We start from the raw sequence: 18,279 nt of genomic DNA on the forward strand, positions 1-18,279 counted from the left end.
GGCTAGCGGGAGCTACAGGGAACCCCTGTCCAAAAAAAAAAAAAAAAATCTACCCAGAGATAGACTCTTAGCCCTTTAGACTATATATCTTCTAGATTTTTTTTTTTTTTTTGAGGTAGGGTCTCACTGTGTAGCTGGCTAGCCTGGAGCTGTGTAGTCCAGGCTGGTCTCAAACTCACGGAGATCTGCCTACCTATGCCTCCCATGTACTAGGATCAAAGGCTTGCACCACAATTCCTGACTTCTTCTAGACATTTGTAGGTAAATAATGTTTTATCGGGAGTACACATACTGAGTTTGTGGGGAGAAGGTTGTTTTTAAGATTTTGTGTGTGTGTGTGTGTGTGTGTGTATGTGTGTGTAACCACAGAGACAAGAAGGGGGCATCAAATCCCTTGAAACTGGAGTTACAGCTGCCGGATGTGGGTGCTGGGATCTGAACTCTGTTCTTCTAACAAAACAGTCACTTAAAAAAAATAATAATAACCTGCTTTTGGTGGAAGGAGAAAAGAGACTGCAGGACTAAACACATAGTATGTTTGAGTAAAAACAAGAGAAACTGGTATCAGCTAAAGATAAAATAGAATTGGCTCTAGCATGTTTGTTTTTTCAAGTTGTGGTGGCACTAATGTACCAGTGTGCATGGAAGGAAGAGGCAAGGGATGCAGGTGGAAATCAAGATGCAGGCAGCAGCTGTAGTGAAATTCAACCAGCGCAGGGGAGGCTCTTGGTCACACCCCTCTTCTCATGTGGTGGGAGATAAGGCTTACACAGAACATATGTAGTGCTGAGGTGTCAAGGGAAGGGAGGGCTTGCAACAGCCACAGCCTGGACGAGTGCTAGAGTGTCTGCAAAGGAAAGAAAAACCCATTACAGGAGTAACCAGTGACTAGTCCAAAACCAAAGTTAGGCCTAAGCCTAAAAATCCAAAGGTCTTCATCTCGTGAGGAAATACAAATAAGTCAGAGTGAGTAAATGTTGCACAGAAACTGCCAGACCCATATTAGAAAGGGAAGAAAAATGTTAAGAAGCTTAGGAGCCAGACAGATCTGGCCCAGTCACCAGCTGGGCAGGTTACCTGACTCCTGAAGCTCAGTTTCAGAAGATAGCAACTGTCTTCTACAGTCATTGTGAGAATCTGAGATATATATGTAAGCACATGGCACATGGCTACTGGTAACAGGAGCTAATGCTGCTCTGTGTGGAGAGATGCAGTATGGAATATCACACACATGAAATTTGGAATTAGGCAAACCTAAAATCAAACCTTTGTCCTATCATGTAGTGTGACCCTAGGCTTCCAAACCTCAGTATCCTCTCTGTACAATGACACCCTTGCCATACTAAAATATTTCAAGATTTAAATAAGATGTAAAATATATCATACAAAGCCTTTAAGTATGGTTTGTTTGTTTGGTCTTTTTGAGACAGGGTCTCCCTGTAGCCCTAGCAGGTATGGGCTGGCCTCACAGAAATCCGCCTGCTTCTGCCTCCTGAGGGATGGGATTAAAGATGTGTGCCATCACATCCGGTTAAGTACAGTTTTTCAATCAATAAACAATGGCTATCTGTTTCTACCACTTCTGTAATCAAGGCCGAATTACTTAACTTACCCCAAGCAGAGTGTAATCACTTATTAGTAGCATTCATCACCTGTGTGGTTCCTTTCACTCTCAGGGCACAGGATGTGGCACAGCTGACACAAGTAAAAACAGTGGGATTGTGAGGTCATATATGTGATGTATCCAACAGTGTTTGGCATGAGTGACAAAAATGGACCTACTTAGCGCCTCAAAAAACAAAGAACCTTTTTTTAAGTCTTGTAACCCTGTCACATGGTAGACTGTTAGGGCTGAAGGAGTTCTTCAGCAAGTATTTACTGTAAGGCACAGACAATAATGCACAGCCACTCCCAGTACCAAGGTGTCCTCACTGAGCACAGATGACACAACATTCCAAAAGCACCTCAAAAGTCACCACCTCCTTTACCATCTAACACTAGTCACAGGTAGCTGTGTCAAGTGCCATACCTCTTGCTTCAGTGCTGGTGCTTCTGCAGCCCCTTCAATATATTTAGCCTGGTAAATGACACCAAATCTCAGCAAGGTGAAAAGTGGCCAAGAGTCTTCAAAGTTCTAAATAAGGGGGCTAGACAGATGGTTCAGTGGTTAAGAGCACTGGCTGCTCTTGCAGAGGACTCAGGTTCGGTTTCCAGCACCCACATGGCAGCTAACAATGGTCCTTAATTCCAGTTCCAGGGGATCTGATGCCCTCTTCTGGCCTCCATGAGTATTGCATGCATGGGTGCACTAAACATACATGCACACAGAACACTCATACGCTAAAAATAAAATGAATTTAAAAAATTAAAAATAAGGCTACAAACACTGTAAATAAGCATGTCTAGATCACAAATTAGCACAAGATAGAACAGCATTTGAATAAATTCAACCCCAGTAATGAAGTCATGGAGAAACCAAAAAGACCAGGGTACCAGGTACCCAACCCTGGATGCTTATACGAAGAAAACAGGTTTTGATACTATTATTTATAATTAGCATTCTTGTTTTCTGCAATACAGTTAAAAGTTCCACAAAAATTATGTAAAGCAGGCTTTGGTTCTCCAAGTTACTACTGACTTAAAGTAGTAAATCTTGGAATAATCAGAAGTAAGTTTTCTATGTCTTTGACTGGTATGTAACTAAGTTTTTGTTTTTGAGACATGGTCTCACTATGCAGTACTGATTGGCCTAGAACTCCCTATGTACATCAGGCTTGCCTCAAACAGAGTTTGGCCAGTCTTTGTTTCCCTGGCCAGAGAACATCAATTTTCTTTAAGGGTGTGGCCCTTGGTTGGGCTACAATGGATGGTCACACACCCAAGGGGAGCACAAATTGAATTTAGTGATTTAAAAAAGTAATCTTGCCTTCAAAATAGGGTTATGTGGGTGTGGTGGCACACGCCTTTAATCGCAGAGGCAGGCGGATCTCCGTGAGTTCAAGGCCAGCTTGGTCTACATAGTGAGTTCCAGGACAGCTGGGGCCGTCTCGAAAAACAAAAATCAAAATAGGGTTAAGTGTAGCCATCATGCTCTGGTAAGCCCTAGTATACTTCTCTGTCATGAAAACATTTGATAGGAGGTTCTGATTTATCAGCCTTTAATCACCTCCACCTGAGGGGTAGAAAATCATCAGTAGAGGAAACTGACCTAGGGTTAAGTAACATGACCAAAGCCATCTCAGTGATCAGACCCAGATTAGAACCTTGAGTCTTAGCTCCATAATCCATACTTTAACATCATTTAACCACCATTCCAGATGGCCTCCAACTAGGCCACCAGAGCTGGAAGGGGCTGGGTCCATGTCTCACCAGTGTATTCCTAGCATTTGACCCAAGCTCAGCATTGCGTTCAAATATTACTTAAGTATTTCATCTTATGCCTTAACTCTTTTTGAAAATACGCCTTATATCTTAGACCTGCACTGAGGTATTTAAGACATTAACAGCTTGTACCTAAGTTAGGACACCGTTTTGATGCTCCCCAGAATCAAAGTTCTGCTATCTACCACTTCACTCCTCCATAGTGCCTCCATATCCAGCATATCCCACCTCAAGGATGGGGAGTTGGGAGAAGAGCAGAAATAAACTAAGAATGTATTTTTGCAAAGTTTTGATCAAGTTACAACTCTTGATAGCATCATAAGCTGGAATTCGTGGGAAACAATTTCCCAAACATTAGGTTGACCTCTTTTATTTAATCTTGGGCCTGGGAAGATAGTTCAATGGCTAAGAGCACTGGTTGCTCTCTCAGAGGACCCAGGTTTAGTTCCCAGCAGGCACATGGCCCCTCACAACTGTCTATAATTCCAGTTCCAGGGGATCTGAAACTCTTCTGGCCTCTGTGAACACTACATGCACATAGTGCACATACATACACGCAGGCAAAACAGTCATACATAAATTTTTTTTTAAGTTTAGCCTTCTCTAACTTCTATTCAGTAATGTTTAGGGGACTTGAGCTGTGACTCCATGGTGACACACTTCTCTAGCATGTGCAAGACCCAAGTATTAAGACTACAGTGATGTAAAATACTGTAACATGCTTCAGTAAATGACCATGCGTATTTTTCTGGGCTCAGATTAATATCAGAGTATTTATCAATTCAATACCTCAGATAGACAGCCATCATTCACAAGAGGGTATTTTCTGCCATAAAACAAGCCTCAGGGAGAACCTGGAAGTCAGGGATTCAATGGCTATCTGGCATGAACAGAATGGAGATCCACCAACATGTTTTAAGTCTATCGTCGCTCCCCCCCCACACACACACACACACTTACACTTATTGGAAGTCACGGAGTTAAGATATAATGTAAAGCAATGATTTAATAATGTTGCCCACTCTGTGTGGAAACATCAATGAAAACATTCATGTAAAGCTTGTAACCCCTTAACTGAGCACCATTCACTATCACCAAGGCTGGACCCAACTGTGAACTCTTCCAGAGCACCTCATTTGTATAAAGTGCCATTTAGTAACCAAGAATAATTTTGTGGGTTAGTTTTCCAAGTCTCTAGCTTGCTATATTGACTTGTACCCAAATGTCTATAATGTATTTCTAAATTAACTCATTTTTCCTTTATTTTTTAGCTCCTTTGAAGAGTACGAAGCAGATGAACGTGCCTCTCCCTCTGAATTTGGAAACAAGGCCAATAAAACAGTAAGCTCAAGTCTTCCAGAAAAATGTGGGAAGCTTCAGTCAGTGGATGAAGAATAGCTGCCAACATCTACACATGAGGAAAATGAGTATTTCAGTATTTGTGTGAAGAGATGCTCTAGTTTGCATACTGCTTTGTAAAAGCTTTGATCCCAAGTGTGTTTATGCACTAGAAACTTTAAACTGTTTTAAGTAATTCAACATAGGAGGCTCCTCCAGTTTGCCTCAAACCTCTTCCAGAGCTTTCCTTGAAAAGTAACAGCCTACACTTACCATCACCTCCCAGTCTGCAATCAGCACTTTCACCTGAATGTATGAAGGCTCTCTTGGAAACAAGGCCAAGCACAGTTCTCTGTACAGCAGAAGTTGCCTCCGTGTTGGCCAGCCTTCCTGAAGCCTCTCAGGCTCCTATGGAACCTAGAAACTTCACTTGCAGAAGACTTGAGTCAAAAAATCTGGAACTTGAAATAGTAGTAAGGGCCTTCAGAATTGACTCTGTCCTAGTAAAGAAAGAGCTGCCAAACATCTCAGAGACTTTTAATTATGTGTACTGGAGTTAAGGATCTTGAACTTACCTGGTTTAATGTAATTTCACAATTTCCTGCCAAACTGCTAGTCACTTTACATTCTCAGGTATTGTAACCACTGGGCCTTCCAATTTTGCTAGCAAGCTCTGACAACCTCCCCATGCTGGCTATGGATCTTGTATAAACCAAGAAAGATCTTTAAAATCTTTAAATGAAGACAAGTACAGAATTTGGCTCTTTCTTGGGGGGGTGTCTTGACTTCGAGTGATTTGTTAATCTATATATTAGCTGATGATGTATCTTCATTTCTAGCAGAAGGCCTACTTGGAAACTTAAAAGGAATGTGACAGTGTGAAAAGTTCTCACTAGACAGATTCCCTTCCCTTTGTTCAATATTAGACTAAGTCAAAAGTAAAAGGCTCAAACTAAACAGTATTCCTTACTTCATATTAAACAAACTAGTAGACCGGGTATTTCATTTCATTCACCTCAATATTACCACAAAAATTACAAAACAATGATTCTCATCCATAGTAGAAAGCTTTTATTTACTACAGTGGTAAACGTATTTCAGAGTCCTATATTTCTTTTTAGCAGGCCAGAGTGCAGCCAAATCCTTGTCATCCTTCACACCGTAAATAAACTACTAAAAAGGATGGACATTTCTAAAGTCAAAGATTACCCTCACACACACCTCAAGCAACTCTTTACCATCCCTATCTACCATCCCGAGTTTTTTATTTCAGTCTTTTAAAGGGTCAGAACAGCCTTCCTTTCTTCTCCGTCTCAGTTCCCTCGCTAATACAAAGGTGGAACATGGAAAAGGGAGAATTTAGGAAACGTACAACTAGTGTAAGTTAGCAATCCTGTCTGTCACAAGATCCTCCCAGTTTCCTGGTTATTTTACCTTCATGACTGGAACTGATCTTCCAAGTTATCAGTTACAGGAAGTAGTGACTATTAAAAATAAGAGCTCACCCACAGAATTAAAACCTAATGGTGAATAAATTTTTGGAAAAATACTACCATACAGGTACCTATGATCTCAGAATATAGGAGGTTAAGGCAGGAGACAGAAAATCTGCTATGTACGATGGCCTAACCTACTGGGAAATTTGATTACCATCAGACATGGTGATGCACATCTGTAATCCCAGCAGTCACTCGGGAGGTTTAAGGCTGAGGCAAGGCGAGCCCAAAGTTTAAGGCTGGACTGGGCTACAGAGTCTTAAACAAGATTTATGATACATGTTGTTTATCAATAATCACATTCACTCTTTACCAGGAAGGGAAAGCGACTATTTTTAATTTCATATAAAAATGCAAAAGAAAGTAATACTTTAAAAACCCAAATGCAACTTAAAATATTTTAGTCAAATGTTCTAAATTATTTGAAACTCATCAAAACTTACAAAATAAAATTCAATTTTATAATATCCTTTTTTGAGACAGGGTCTCCCTGTAGCCCCAGGTGTCCTGGAACTCACTATGTAGACCAGGCTAGGCTCCAACTCACAAAGATCCACCTGCCTCTGCCTACCAAGTGCTGGGATTAAAGGCATGCGACACCACGCCTGGCTCCTTTTTTCTTTTTTAAATGAACATGGGGCTGAGCTAGTTAGGCCTCAGTAGCTACACTGAAATTGTATGCAATTTTATCTGTGGTGCTGGGGATCAAACCCAGAGCCTTCCACATGCTAGGAAAGCATTCTACCACTGAAATTCTCTTGCTTTTTACTTTGGTCAATACTTGGTTTTAAATGTTTGTATCATAAAAGCACAGTTATCAATACCATCCCATTTAAGATAGACTAGTCTGGGTTAGCCAAATTATATGCTTCATCCAAGTCCTTTCTTAGAACTGAATGCAAGGAATATAAATTCTAAGAAACTAGGTTCCTGTTTGACTTTTTGGTAAAGATCATGCCATTACTCATATTACCTAATATTCATTACCACCAACCAAACTATAAATTTCAACTGGTTAGAATATCCCAGGAACCTTGATAAACATTATGTTATAATCTAAATATTATTTAATGAAAGGGGGTTTTCATAGAATCTTAACTGCCAAGGTAATCAAACTAATAAAATTCTGTATATTGTCCCTGTATCTTCTATCACTGTGTACAACTCAAAATGTTTAAGAAAAACGGGAAAAAAAAAAAACCCTTTAGATTGAACAAACGTCATTTGCTCTGTTTTGAAAATGTTAGTGTGTTTGAGTGGAGACGGCTGCATGACTTGTTTTCCCCTTTTTGCCAAACTTTAAATAAAGCTGTCAAATGTATGAATCATGCTAAGATAATCACTACCTACTTTTGTTGCTGACACATCTACAATTCATTTTTGTGTCTAAAAGACTAACACTGTAAAAGTTGAGTTTTAGAAAGAATGACTCTTCGAACCCCTGAGAACACTATAAAGAAATACGGTATCTCAATCTATGAAGTGTTTTCCTCTAGGGATAAAGGGACCAGAGTTTGGGAGTGAAGGGTCCACAGGGATCAAAGGGAACTTTAATCCCATCCATATATGTTAAAAGACTTGTCACTGCATGTTATTGAGTATCTAAAATGTAATGTTTTAAACTCATGAAAAATACATTAATTACCATCAGAGTGTCAGATCCAGACACTAGAGTCTGAGTTTAGCATGTCCTAAAGCATTATGGTACCTATAGAGAAAGACAATTTTATTTTCATTTGTTATTTAAAAAAAAAAAAAAAAAACTTTACTTTTCTTCAACAAGGTTATTGGGATTCCCCCCCCCCCTTAAAGCAATGTATTAAGGCGAATTCTCTCCCATGGGACCTACTGATTGAAATGCTAACTCAGAAAAAGATTCAAGATGCACCCCTTTAAAATGCTGTCTTGTGTCAAATCCTGATGAAGCAAATAAACCCAGTTCCTTCAGTAAATTCCTAATCAGTTATTCATCATAAATAAGCCATGTTATAAAGGAAAACAATATACAAACCAAGGCACTGTAGTTCATTACTCTTCCCCAAATTAATACAGACCATTCAGAGCATGCTATCCCAAACTCCTCAGTATTCTACAACATAGAATTAGAAAACTATCATTTATTGATAGATTTAAGGTGTAATACAGGTTTCCAAAAGTGTGGCAGTGAGAATACCAGCATAAAAAAGAGAAGAAACTTGTGCTAAAAACAACCTGAATTCATCATTGGCAATATTACATAACAAACAGGTTCTCACATACTGATTTCCACTTTGTCTATGGCCAACCTCCCATGCACCAATGAACAAACTAAGATTATCAAATCTGGGGAGCAATGAAGTACTCATGAATTTTAAGATCATATTATGAAAATCTGGGAGATTTGAAAAATATATCCTAATCACTCATGTACAATCTCATTTCTAGTCATTTTCGCAGTGATCATTAGTGAATTAAAAAAACAGATTTACATGATTATGTATCAGGGCATCTCGATTCAACACAAACTGTTACAAACTTTAGGTAAATACATGTTTCATAAGACACAGCTAACACTTAAAGGAATTAAATAAAATTCCAAAACTTGGTAAGCAAATAAAGACAAGACAACTAAGAAGCATTTTCCACCATTTACTCTTGTTATCAAAAATAGTTCAACTCTTCTTGCAAAACAAAAACAAAATAGTACATACTGGACACATACATCACATTTTTTTTCCTATGGCTTCAGCCCACCCCCACCCCACCAAAAGAGATCCAAAAAATTTTTGTGTTTTTTTCTTAAAAGCCCAATGACAACAACAAAACAACTACCTGACCACATTCACAGAAAATGACACCAGGATACACTACAAAACAGGAGGTGTCATCTGCTCTGTGTCCAAAGGATTCTTCTCCATGTCTTGTATGAGGCGAGTAACCATCATTGAACATGCTGTGTGCCAAATCAAAACAACTTCAACACATCAGATCTCACTAGAGATGGTGAACATAGTAGAAATTGGAACTTTTCCAGCAGTATTTTTCGTAAAATAAGCACTGTCAAAGCAACAACTCTTCTTTTTAAACCATAAGGTTATCTCTACACCCAGTCAGTCCTTGTTTACTTAGGCTGTGCTCTTTGAAGCAACTGACTAGATTTCCCTTCAACAGAATGTTTGTCTTCCCCACCAAGTTAAGGGAAGAAGTACATTAAAACTGAAACAGTTTGTGCTTTGCATGCAAAGAGCATTCTACAGAAAATCCTCCAAGCTTTAAATCTATCGAAACGCACAGGCTTCATAAAAAGGCATTTTTATTAGGCCTCAATAAAAGAAGCCTTCATAATGAATAGCACCCTAAAAAAAAAAAAAAGAATAGGAGCATATTCAAGATAAAGCCTGTGGTAAATAAATAGAGGAAATACAAATCAGAGAAGCAGTCAATGGCAGTAAGTACAGCACGTACATCTGGATACATCTGGGGCATTATTCCAAAATTATTTTAAATAAAACCCAATTCCTAAATAAAATCTTTATCTTTTTTTAAATTCTGTCATGTACTATATAAATACAGTTACCTTCTGAATAAAACTGCTTTTCACTTTATCCAATTAGAACATCACTCAGAGTGAAAGGACTTGGGATTTTCCCCTAGAAATGAGTCAGACAACTACAAAGGGGCCAAACTCATAAATATGAAGCATAAACAGCTTAACACCTGTAGTCTGGCAAAATCTACTTGTTTACTTTTTTTAAAAGACAGATTTCTTAAACATTCTAATGAGGGGGGAATTTTATTTCATAATACTGCTGATTTAAGAACTGCTACATACACACCAGTAGCCAATTTTCATGATCAGAAATGGTATTGCATCAGCACAAAGGTTGAGCTAGACACATCAGCTTTTCAACAGGAGAGGCATCAATGCAGCATGTGAAGACAGCACTCAAGTCTCCTGATAAACTAATGGCTACTTTTCCACAAAAAATTAGCGCAATCTTTATGGACTGACTAGATACCACTTCCTTACATTTAATCATAAACTTTGATTATGCACAAAGCATGACCTTAAACAATGAGGTTAATGTTATTTTCCTTGCCAAAGTTCATTTTGTATAAATCAGTTGCATCAGTATTTGTTCTCAAACTATGAGGTTCTGTAAGAACTAAGAACATATTGTTGTAGGGTTACTCCTCCATTATCTGCAAACTATTTCCCCGACACTAACACATATAACTTAGCAATGAAAACACTTGATACAAGTGATCTATATGCAGGAGCTCCGGCAAGTTTAAACCAACAGAACCATAGCTGCCGTAAGACTGTAGCTATTTCCCTACCGGAGGTAGGTTTAAAGACCCACTGCTTTAACAGTCGAATCTCATGTCTATAGCTTCATCCAAACTTTTATCATCATGTGTACTGGCAGCTAGAAATGTTGTTACTGGGGACCCTGTGACATTAATTACACTGGTGCTGGTACTTGCATTACGCACAGCAATGCTAGTCACATTAATGCCCAAAGTGAGCCTGGTCTGCTCCAAGGCCTTTTCTGGTACGGCAAATGCCTCCAGCTTCTTCTCCCCATTGGCCATATAGGAGTTTTGGCAGCCACGACATATACAATCTAAGCAGGCTTTCCGGTTAGAGTAGCAAGGGCAGCGTTGGCCGCGGCAAGTAAGAACACTTGGATTTTGCGTAGCGCGTCCACATTTACATCCTTTCTTTTCCTGGGGCTTTTTGTACACAGTCTTGGTAGGACTTCCTGGCATAAAATGATGACTAGGAATTTTTTCCTTTACTGTTTTGTCTTTTTTAAGAATACCTGGCTTCGTTTTCGAGTGAGACTTCTTGGATCCATGGTCATGACTCTTTTTCATGCTTTTAGTAGATAAAAGTACAGTTTTGCTGATTTTGGGTGTCGTGCCTCCATTGGGAACAGTTGCTATGGGCTGAAGAGAAATTTTGCTCTCCCGCTTCACCGTCACAGGAGCAGACGCTCCCAGGGTTGGGCCTCGGATAATGGTGGAGATCGGAAGTGGCTGAACTTTCTCACTGTCGCTTTCTGATCTGGACCGTTTTCTACTCAATTTTGCTACCTTCGGAGTTGCTGCTGTACATGATAACCCATGAAGGGCAGGGCTGGTAGACATAAAGACATTATGGCTAAGAGACTGTGAAGAAAGCTGCAAAAAAGGTCCATTGGATACAGTGGCTTCCAAGTTCGGCTGCAAATTAGGACAACAAACCTCAGTATTTGAAACAGTTTCTAAACTGCGGAGAACTTCCTCAACACTCAGCAAGAGAGAGTCACCAGGTTTTATATCTTCACTGAAACTGCAGATATCGATACCTGTGGAGCATAAATCGGTGGCTACCGTGTCACAGACAGGTGGCAGGCTGTCAGACAGATCCTCAGTTTTTATATCAACAGTATTACACACATCAATCGTATTTGAATGTTCAGGTGAAGGGATATTTATACCAAACCTATCTATTGAAAGCCCATTGTAAGCAGGCAAACCATTGATAACAGAACTGCCAATAGCAATGCTGAGAGTGCTTTCAGACATTGGAGATAAACCAGCTTGAGGATCAGCTGTGGGTTCTGAAGTTGAAGGTAAAGGGGAATGTGTCAAACACAGAGTAAAGGATGAATCGGAGGGTTTCTCTGTCTCCTCACAAAACAATGATCCATCATTAAGCAAAGCCAAAATATCAGAAGAACAGTCGACTGCTTCTATTATATCCCGTGCCAGTGTTGTCTGGGTGATATATTCACATAGTTTTTTGTAGCAGTTCACTAGGATGCTCAACTGCTTGTTTTCCTCAAACTGCTCATAGTCTTTGCACCAGCTACACGAAGGTTTCATCATCATTTTCTTGCCTTTACAAGTTTTGCAGACATAGTGTTGGCAGGTGGAGTTGGTGGGTGCAATAGGATCTTGTAGCAAATGTCCTGAGGGGGGAAAGGAGAAAAGCAAAGATTTCAGTAAAACTACTTTACAGTCTGATACAATGGAGTTAAGATGACATTAATCTATCAAAACTGAAATTGGTTAAACTCACCAGACCAGTTAACTAATATCTACTTTATAAGAACTGAAGAAATACTCAACAGCTCACTTCATTTCTGTAACATACTCTCCACTCCTTCATCTCAAACCAGAATTACCACCCATCTTCTTATCTTCTCTCCAAAGGTTATGAAGAGGTAAGGCTCAGCACTAAAAGCCTGAGTTAGGCACAAACCCTTGAGACCTCAGCCTAGCACAATGTCGAAACTGCAGCACATTGAACAAAATCAGTACAAAAGCATCAGCAGAGAAACACATAATTTCAACCAGTTTTTATCATATACACTAATTTTTATTATGCTCAACTTTAAGGAAAGACGATCAAAATGTAGCTACAATGAAGGGAAAAACTCATTTATTACAAAGGGAAAAAAGAACTTCAACTCAGTATCTACACAGAAGCAAAAAACAAAACAGGAAGAAAAACGTGTTATATTTAAGCATCACAAGAAAGAAAAACAAAATAATGCTGGACTCCAGTTCTAATGACAGACTTCAGAATGACCACATACCATAAACCACAGGCATTGTAAGTGCAGCAATGCAGTATAAAAGTAAAAGTGAGGCTGGGGAGGATGGCTGATTGAGTAGACGCATTTTCAGTGCAAGCCTGAGGACCTGCACTCAGATCCTTAGAACCCACACTAAAAATCTGGGCATGATGGCACACACCTGGAACTCCAGCCCCTGCTGGAGTTCAGATAGAGGGGAGGATCGCCAGGGTTCACTGACTGCCAGCCTAGTACCAGGTTCAGTGGGAGATTGTTTCAAAGGGTTAAGGCAGAGCAGGACACCTGACTGCCTCCTCTAGTCTCTGCCCACATGTACCTGCACACACCAAACATACACAGAAAGTAGTCTCCCACCTTGATGGACAAGTCTTAAATTCTAAGCAACCTATAAATATTAATAAGAGAAAACCAGACCAATCCTCATGCATTCGTGGTAACCCCCACCAAAAGCTACTGTTTTTTAGTTCCTAATTCAGACAATTGGTTCATTGTTGACCCAAAGCAGTATGTACCTCTCTCAACTTATAAATCATAAAGAATGTCCACTGACAACGGAAATTAGAAATCAAAATAAATAAGGAAAGTGTCCAAATATTTGCAAATTAAACACACATACAGCTAAGCAATTCATAAGTCAAAGATATCACAAGGCAAATTAGAAAGCATTTATTTAGTGGGAAAAAAAAAAAAAAAACACATCCAAATTTAGGGGACACAGCCAGGTCAGTTTAGAGGGAAGTTAACAGCTTTTTAAAAAAAAATCTGTATCAAGCCAGGCATGGTCGCACACACATGTAGTAGTCCTAGATATTTAGACTCAGGCAGGATCATTTGAGCCCAAGATTCAAGATCAGCCTGGGTACACGCAAAAGCATCTCTCAGAATCCAAGTTCGTTACTTCTTTCATCTTACTAAAACAAGAGTTTAAACTGCAAGCAAGAAAGAGCAAATAAAGACCTGACCAGAAAAGCAGAAAAGGGGGGCAGGGGGAGGAAGAAAATAAGTCATCTTTAGTTCAAGGCTAGTCTCTGCTACAAAGTAAGCCCTTGTCTCAAAAGTAAAAGTTTGGCAAATCTTATCTAAAATCATCAAGGGAAAAAAGCATACAAATAGCAAAACCAGAAATAAAAGACATCAGAGTATGAACTAGGACCCTACAGAAGTTTAGAGTCAAAGAAATACTCTTAACTTTATGCCAAAAAATCAAATTTAGAAAACAACAAGTTCCCAAGACAATGATCAAAACTGATACACAAAAAAAATTAATAAAAACCTGAAAAGACATTTAAGAAACACTTACAAAGGGGTCAGAGAGATGGCTCAGTGGTTAAAGAACACTGGCTGCTCTTGCAGAGAGACACGGCTTCAATTCCCAGAACCCACATTACAGCTAACAACTGTAACTCCAGTTCCAGGGGATCCAACACCCTCTCTTCTGTCCTCCTCGAGCACTACATGTCACAGGTACACTTACACACATGCAGGCATAACACTCATACACATAAAATAAAAATAATTTTTTAAAAAAGAAACACAAGGGGCTAGAGAGATGCTCAGCAGTGAGTAAAGAGCACTAATGGCTCTTGCAGAGGACTTGGATTTGATTCCCAGCACCCCCACAGTGGCTAACAATCATCTGTAACTCCAGTTCCAGGGAATCCGATGCCCTCTTCTGACCTCTGCAGGCACTGTACAACATGGGTGCACTTACCTATATGCAGGCAGTACACTCATACACATAAAAATAAATATTTTTTAAATTAAAAAAGAAAAATAAACACCACAAAATAATAACAAAGTTTTCCAGAAGAAAACTCCAGAGCTAAGTGCCTTTTTTGGTACGTTCTAATAAAAAATTTGATTTTTATTTTTTAATTTTAGTGTCTTTTTATGTACATGCGGTGTGCCCACCTGTGCATATGCATGTGGAGGCTGGAGGCCCACATTGGGTACCTTTCTTGTTTGCCACCAAGTTAGCTTGTCTCTGCCCTGTCAAAGCTGAAATTACAGAAACAGACACCTCCATACCTGGCTTTTACATGGATGCTGGGGACTCAAACTCAAGTCTTCATGTTTCCATACCAAGCACATTACATACTCAGATACCTCCCCAAGCCCTTCATTTTTGATTTTCAAGTAATACCAAAAAGCACAGGACAAAATAAATACTTGCCAAATTATTAAGCCCTGTGATAGGTACTCTGATACTAAAGTCACATCTAAGAAAATACAAACCAAAATTCTGCATGAAGATAACACACAAAAAAAAAATCACTAACAGGAAAAAGAAACCAGAAACATATAACCCAACACCCTTTTCACAATTTCTAACATGTTTTCAACAAACTAGGAAGAGTTTAGAAGGTCACAACAAAATATATGTCAGTTCAGCTGTAGCTTGTATTTCTATATATTATCACGGTACTCAATAATATTCCTAAAAACTTCTATTTACAACAGCATAAAGAATATATTTTAAATACTTAAGAGAAAAAAAACAGAAAAACTTTACATGTTGTAGAAAATATTCGTAATCACAGCACTCAGGAGCATGAAGTAGGATTTTGAGTTTAAGGCCAACGCTGTGTAACAAGACACTGTCTCCATAAGAAACCCAAAATGAGCCAGGCATGGTGGTACATGCCTTTAGCCCCAGTGCTCAGAAGGCAGAAGCAGGTGGCACTCTATGAGTTCAAGTCTAGCCTGGTCTACAAAGCGAGACCTTGTCTCTCAAAAAACAAAAAAACTCTCCAAAATGGAAAATTCAAAATGGAACTCCAAGAGTTGACAAAAATATGTAACTTGAATCACTGTGTATCCACTGGTGAAATGCAAATATGGCAGAATCACTTTGGGAAAGTTAGTTTATTTATACATTTATTTATGTGTTTATGTATGTATGTTTATTTATTTATTCATTTATTTATTTAGAGGCAGGGTCTCCCTGTAGCCCCAGCTGGCCTAGAACTCATTATGTAGACCAAGCTGGCCTCGATCTCACAGTAATCTGCCTGTCTCTGCTGGGATTAAAGGCATGTGCCACCATACCTGTCTCAATTCGATTATTCCTTTTCTTTTTTTTCTTTTTTTTTTTTTTTTTGGCCTTTTTGAGACAGGGTCTCCCTGTAGCCCCAGCTGACCTGGAACTCGCTATGTAGACCAGGCTGGCCTCAAACTCACAGAGATCCGCCTGCCTCTGCCTCCTAAGTGCTGGGATTAAGGGCGTGCACCACCACGCCCAGCCCCATTTTGATTATTTCTTAATCCTGTAATCCCAGCACTTAGGAGGTAGAACAGGGGGATCATGAGTCTAGCAGCAGCTACCCAGTGAGTTGAGGCCAACGGAGGCTACCTGAGACCTGTCTCAATAACAATAATGCAAAATTAAGTCCTGTAGGTTACCAAGCAATTTTACTCCTATAAATCTACCCAAAGAGAAATTAAGCTTGCATACACAAACATAAATGTAGTCAATATACATAGCAGCATTATTCATAGTCGTCAAAAACTAGATGTAATCAAAATGTCCATTAATTGGTGGATGAGTAAACAAAATAATTACATTCATGCAGTAGAACACTGTTCAGAAATTTGAAGGAACTACCAGTGCATGCCACAGCAAAGATAACTTCAAAAACATTGTTAAATGATAGAAGCCAGATGCAAGAGTAGTATGATCCCATTTATACAAAATACTCAGAAATGCCAGAAAAGTAGGAGCGACTGCTTAAGGCTGAGAGCAGAGAGATTAACTGTAAATGAGCAAAATGGAACTGTTAGAATAATGAAAATATTCTAAAATATTGTGATGGTTGCACAACTCTTTAAAACAAAAGAACTCACCAATAATTATAACATCTCACCTTCTGCCCAATGTGCATACAGGAATCCTCTAGTGAGCACCCTTGGTTCAATCTAAAGGTTGAGGGAGATCACTTTTTTTTTTTCACTTAAGTGCATATGCCATCCTGAAGGACAGGGACATATTCTGAAAAAATGTATCATTAGGTGGTACAATTATAAAAACATAATGTACTTGTACAAAACTACACTATAAAGCCAATCACTCAACTCTTGACACAATCAAATTGACATAGTAAGAATAATATATATTAGATTAGATTGCTGCTAGAGTTAACAGAGTATAATGTTATTATGGCAAACTTTTTTTTGAGCAGCCAGACCTGAAGGCACACACCTGTAAACTCAGCATTCAGAAGGCAGAAGCAGGAGGATCTTGAGTTTAAGACCAGCCTGGGCTGTATCATATAGGGAAACCCTGCCTAAAATAAATAAATAAATAAATAAATAAATAAATAAATAAATAAATAAATAAATAAAATCCCAAGGGCTAGGGATATTGCTCACAGATACTTTGCCTGGAGTTATGTAGGCCATGAGTTCAAATCCCAACATCACAAATACACACACACACAACACACACACACACATTACATATATATAAACATGTTGTTACATGTAATAACAAATTAATAACATAAATCAGTAATATGGTCATCTGTTAATGTATCACCAAACCCAGTTAAAGCAATTTTTTTTCTATCCAGTCTAACAATGGGTAATTTAACAAAATGAGTATTTTGATCAGATTACTAGGAAAAACTAAGATAAGGGAGTTGGCAGAGGCACAAAAAATAAAACTGACAAGGGCTTAAATGCTTAGAAAAATTTGTCCATGGCCAAAAAGTGATCCTGAGAACATTAGATCTGGTAATAATAATGATCATAAAATCTACAATGGCAAAAAGTATAATGGGCTAAAATGCAACAGGAACACAAGACACTCAGAATCAAATCTCATGGGGGCTGGAGATATGGCTGAGTGGTTACGAGCACTGGCTGCTCTTGCAGGGGACCTGGGTTGGTTCCCAGCACCCAACAACCATCCCTAAGTCCAGTTCCAGGGGACCTAATGCTTTCTTCTGACCTCTTCAGGCATTGCATGACACAGGTACACTTATATGTGCAGGCAATACACACATAAAATACACAGTGAGAGTTCCAGGACAGCTGGGGCTACAGGGAGACCCTGTCTCAAAAAGACCAAAAATAAATGAATAAATGAATAAATAAATAAATAAATGGAATTTTTTATTCTTATTCTTTTATGAAGTTAGTTAAAAATTAATGAACAAGATCAGGCATTGCATGACACAGGTACACTTATATGTGCAGGCAATACACACATAAAATACACAGTGAGAGTTCCAGGACAGCTGGGGCTACAGGGAGACCCTGTCTCAAAAAGACCAAAAATAAATGAATAAATGAATAAATAAATAAATAAATGGAATTTTTTATTCTTATTCTTTTATGAAGTTAGTTAAAAAGTAATGAACAAGAAATTAAAGAGACTGTGCTGCAATTAAGTTAGAATATTCTAACTGGAAAACAATTACTGTGAAACTATTTACATTCTCATAGAATTATAAACATTTCTCAAGGAATACTTTACAGCACAACTTTTTTTTTTT

The 18,279-nt window shown here is 38.8% G+C and overlaps 2 protein-coding genes across 4 annotated transcripts in view; one reads left to right on the forward strand and one right to left on the reverse strand.

The window, feature by feature from the left end:
• The window catches only part of Ppp2r3a (protein phosphatase 2 regulatory subunit B''alpha), a 243,705-nt gene extending 234,139 nt beyond the window's left edge, over window positions 1-9,566 (forward strand). For all 3 annotated transcript variants that reach the window (XM_017800255.2, XM_008841637.3, XM_008841639.3), the window contains one exon: window positions 4,653-9,566. In XM_017800255.2, coding sequence (XP_017655744.1) covers window positions 4,653-4,779 — 127 coding nt within the window. In that variant the 3' untranslated portion in view covers window positions 4,780-9,566. The remainder of the gene's footprint in view (window positions 1-4,652) is intronic.
• Msl2 (MSL complex subunit 2) overlaps window positions 8,313-18,279 on the reverse strand; it is a 31,859-nt gene continuing 21,892 nt past the window's right edge. The window contains exon 2 of the mRNA XM_008841641.2: window positions 8,313-12,154. Within this exon, the coding sequence (XP_008839863.1) occupies window positions 10,563-12,154 (1,592 nt within the window). The 3' untranslated portion in view covers window positions 8,313-10,562. The remainder of the gene's footprint in view (window positions 12,155-18,279) is intronic.

Source organism: Nannospalax galili, unplaced genomic scaffold, assembly GCF_000622305.1.
Source record: "Nannospalax galili isolate Female #2095 unplaced genomic scaffold, S.galili_v1.0 scaffold861, whole genome shotgun sequence".
Classification (NCBI taxonomy): domain Eukaryota; kingdom Metazoa; phylum Chordata; class Mammalia; order Rodentia; family Spalacidae; genus Nannospalax; species Nannospalax galili.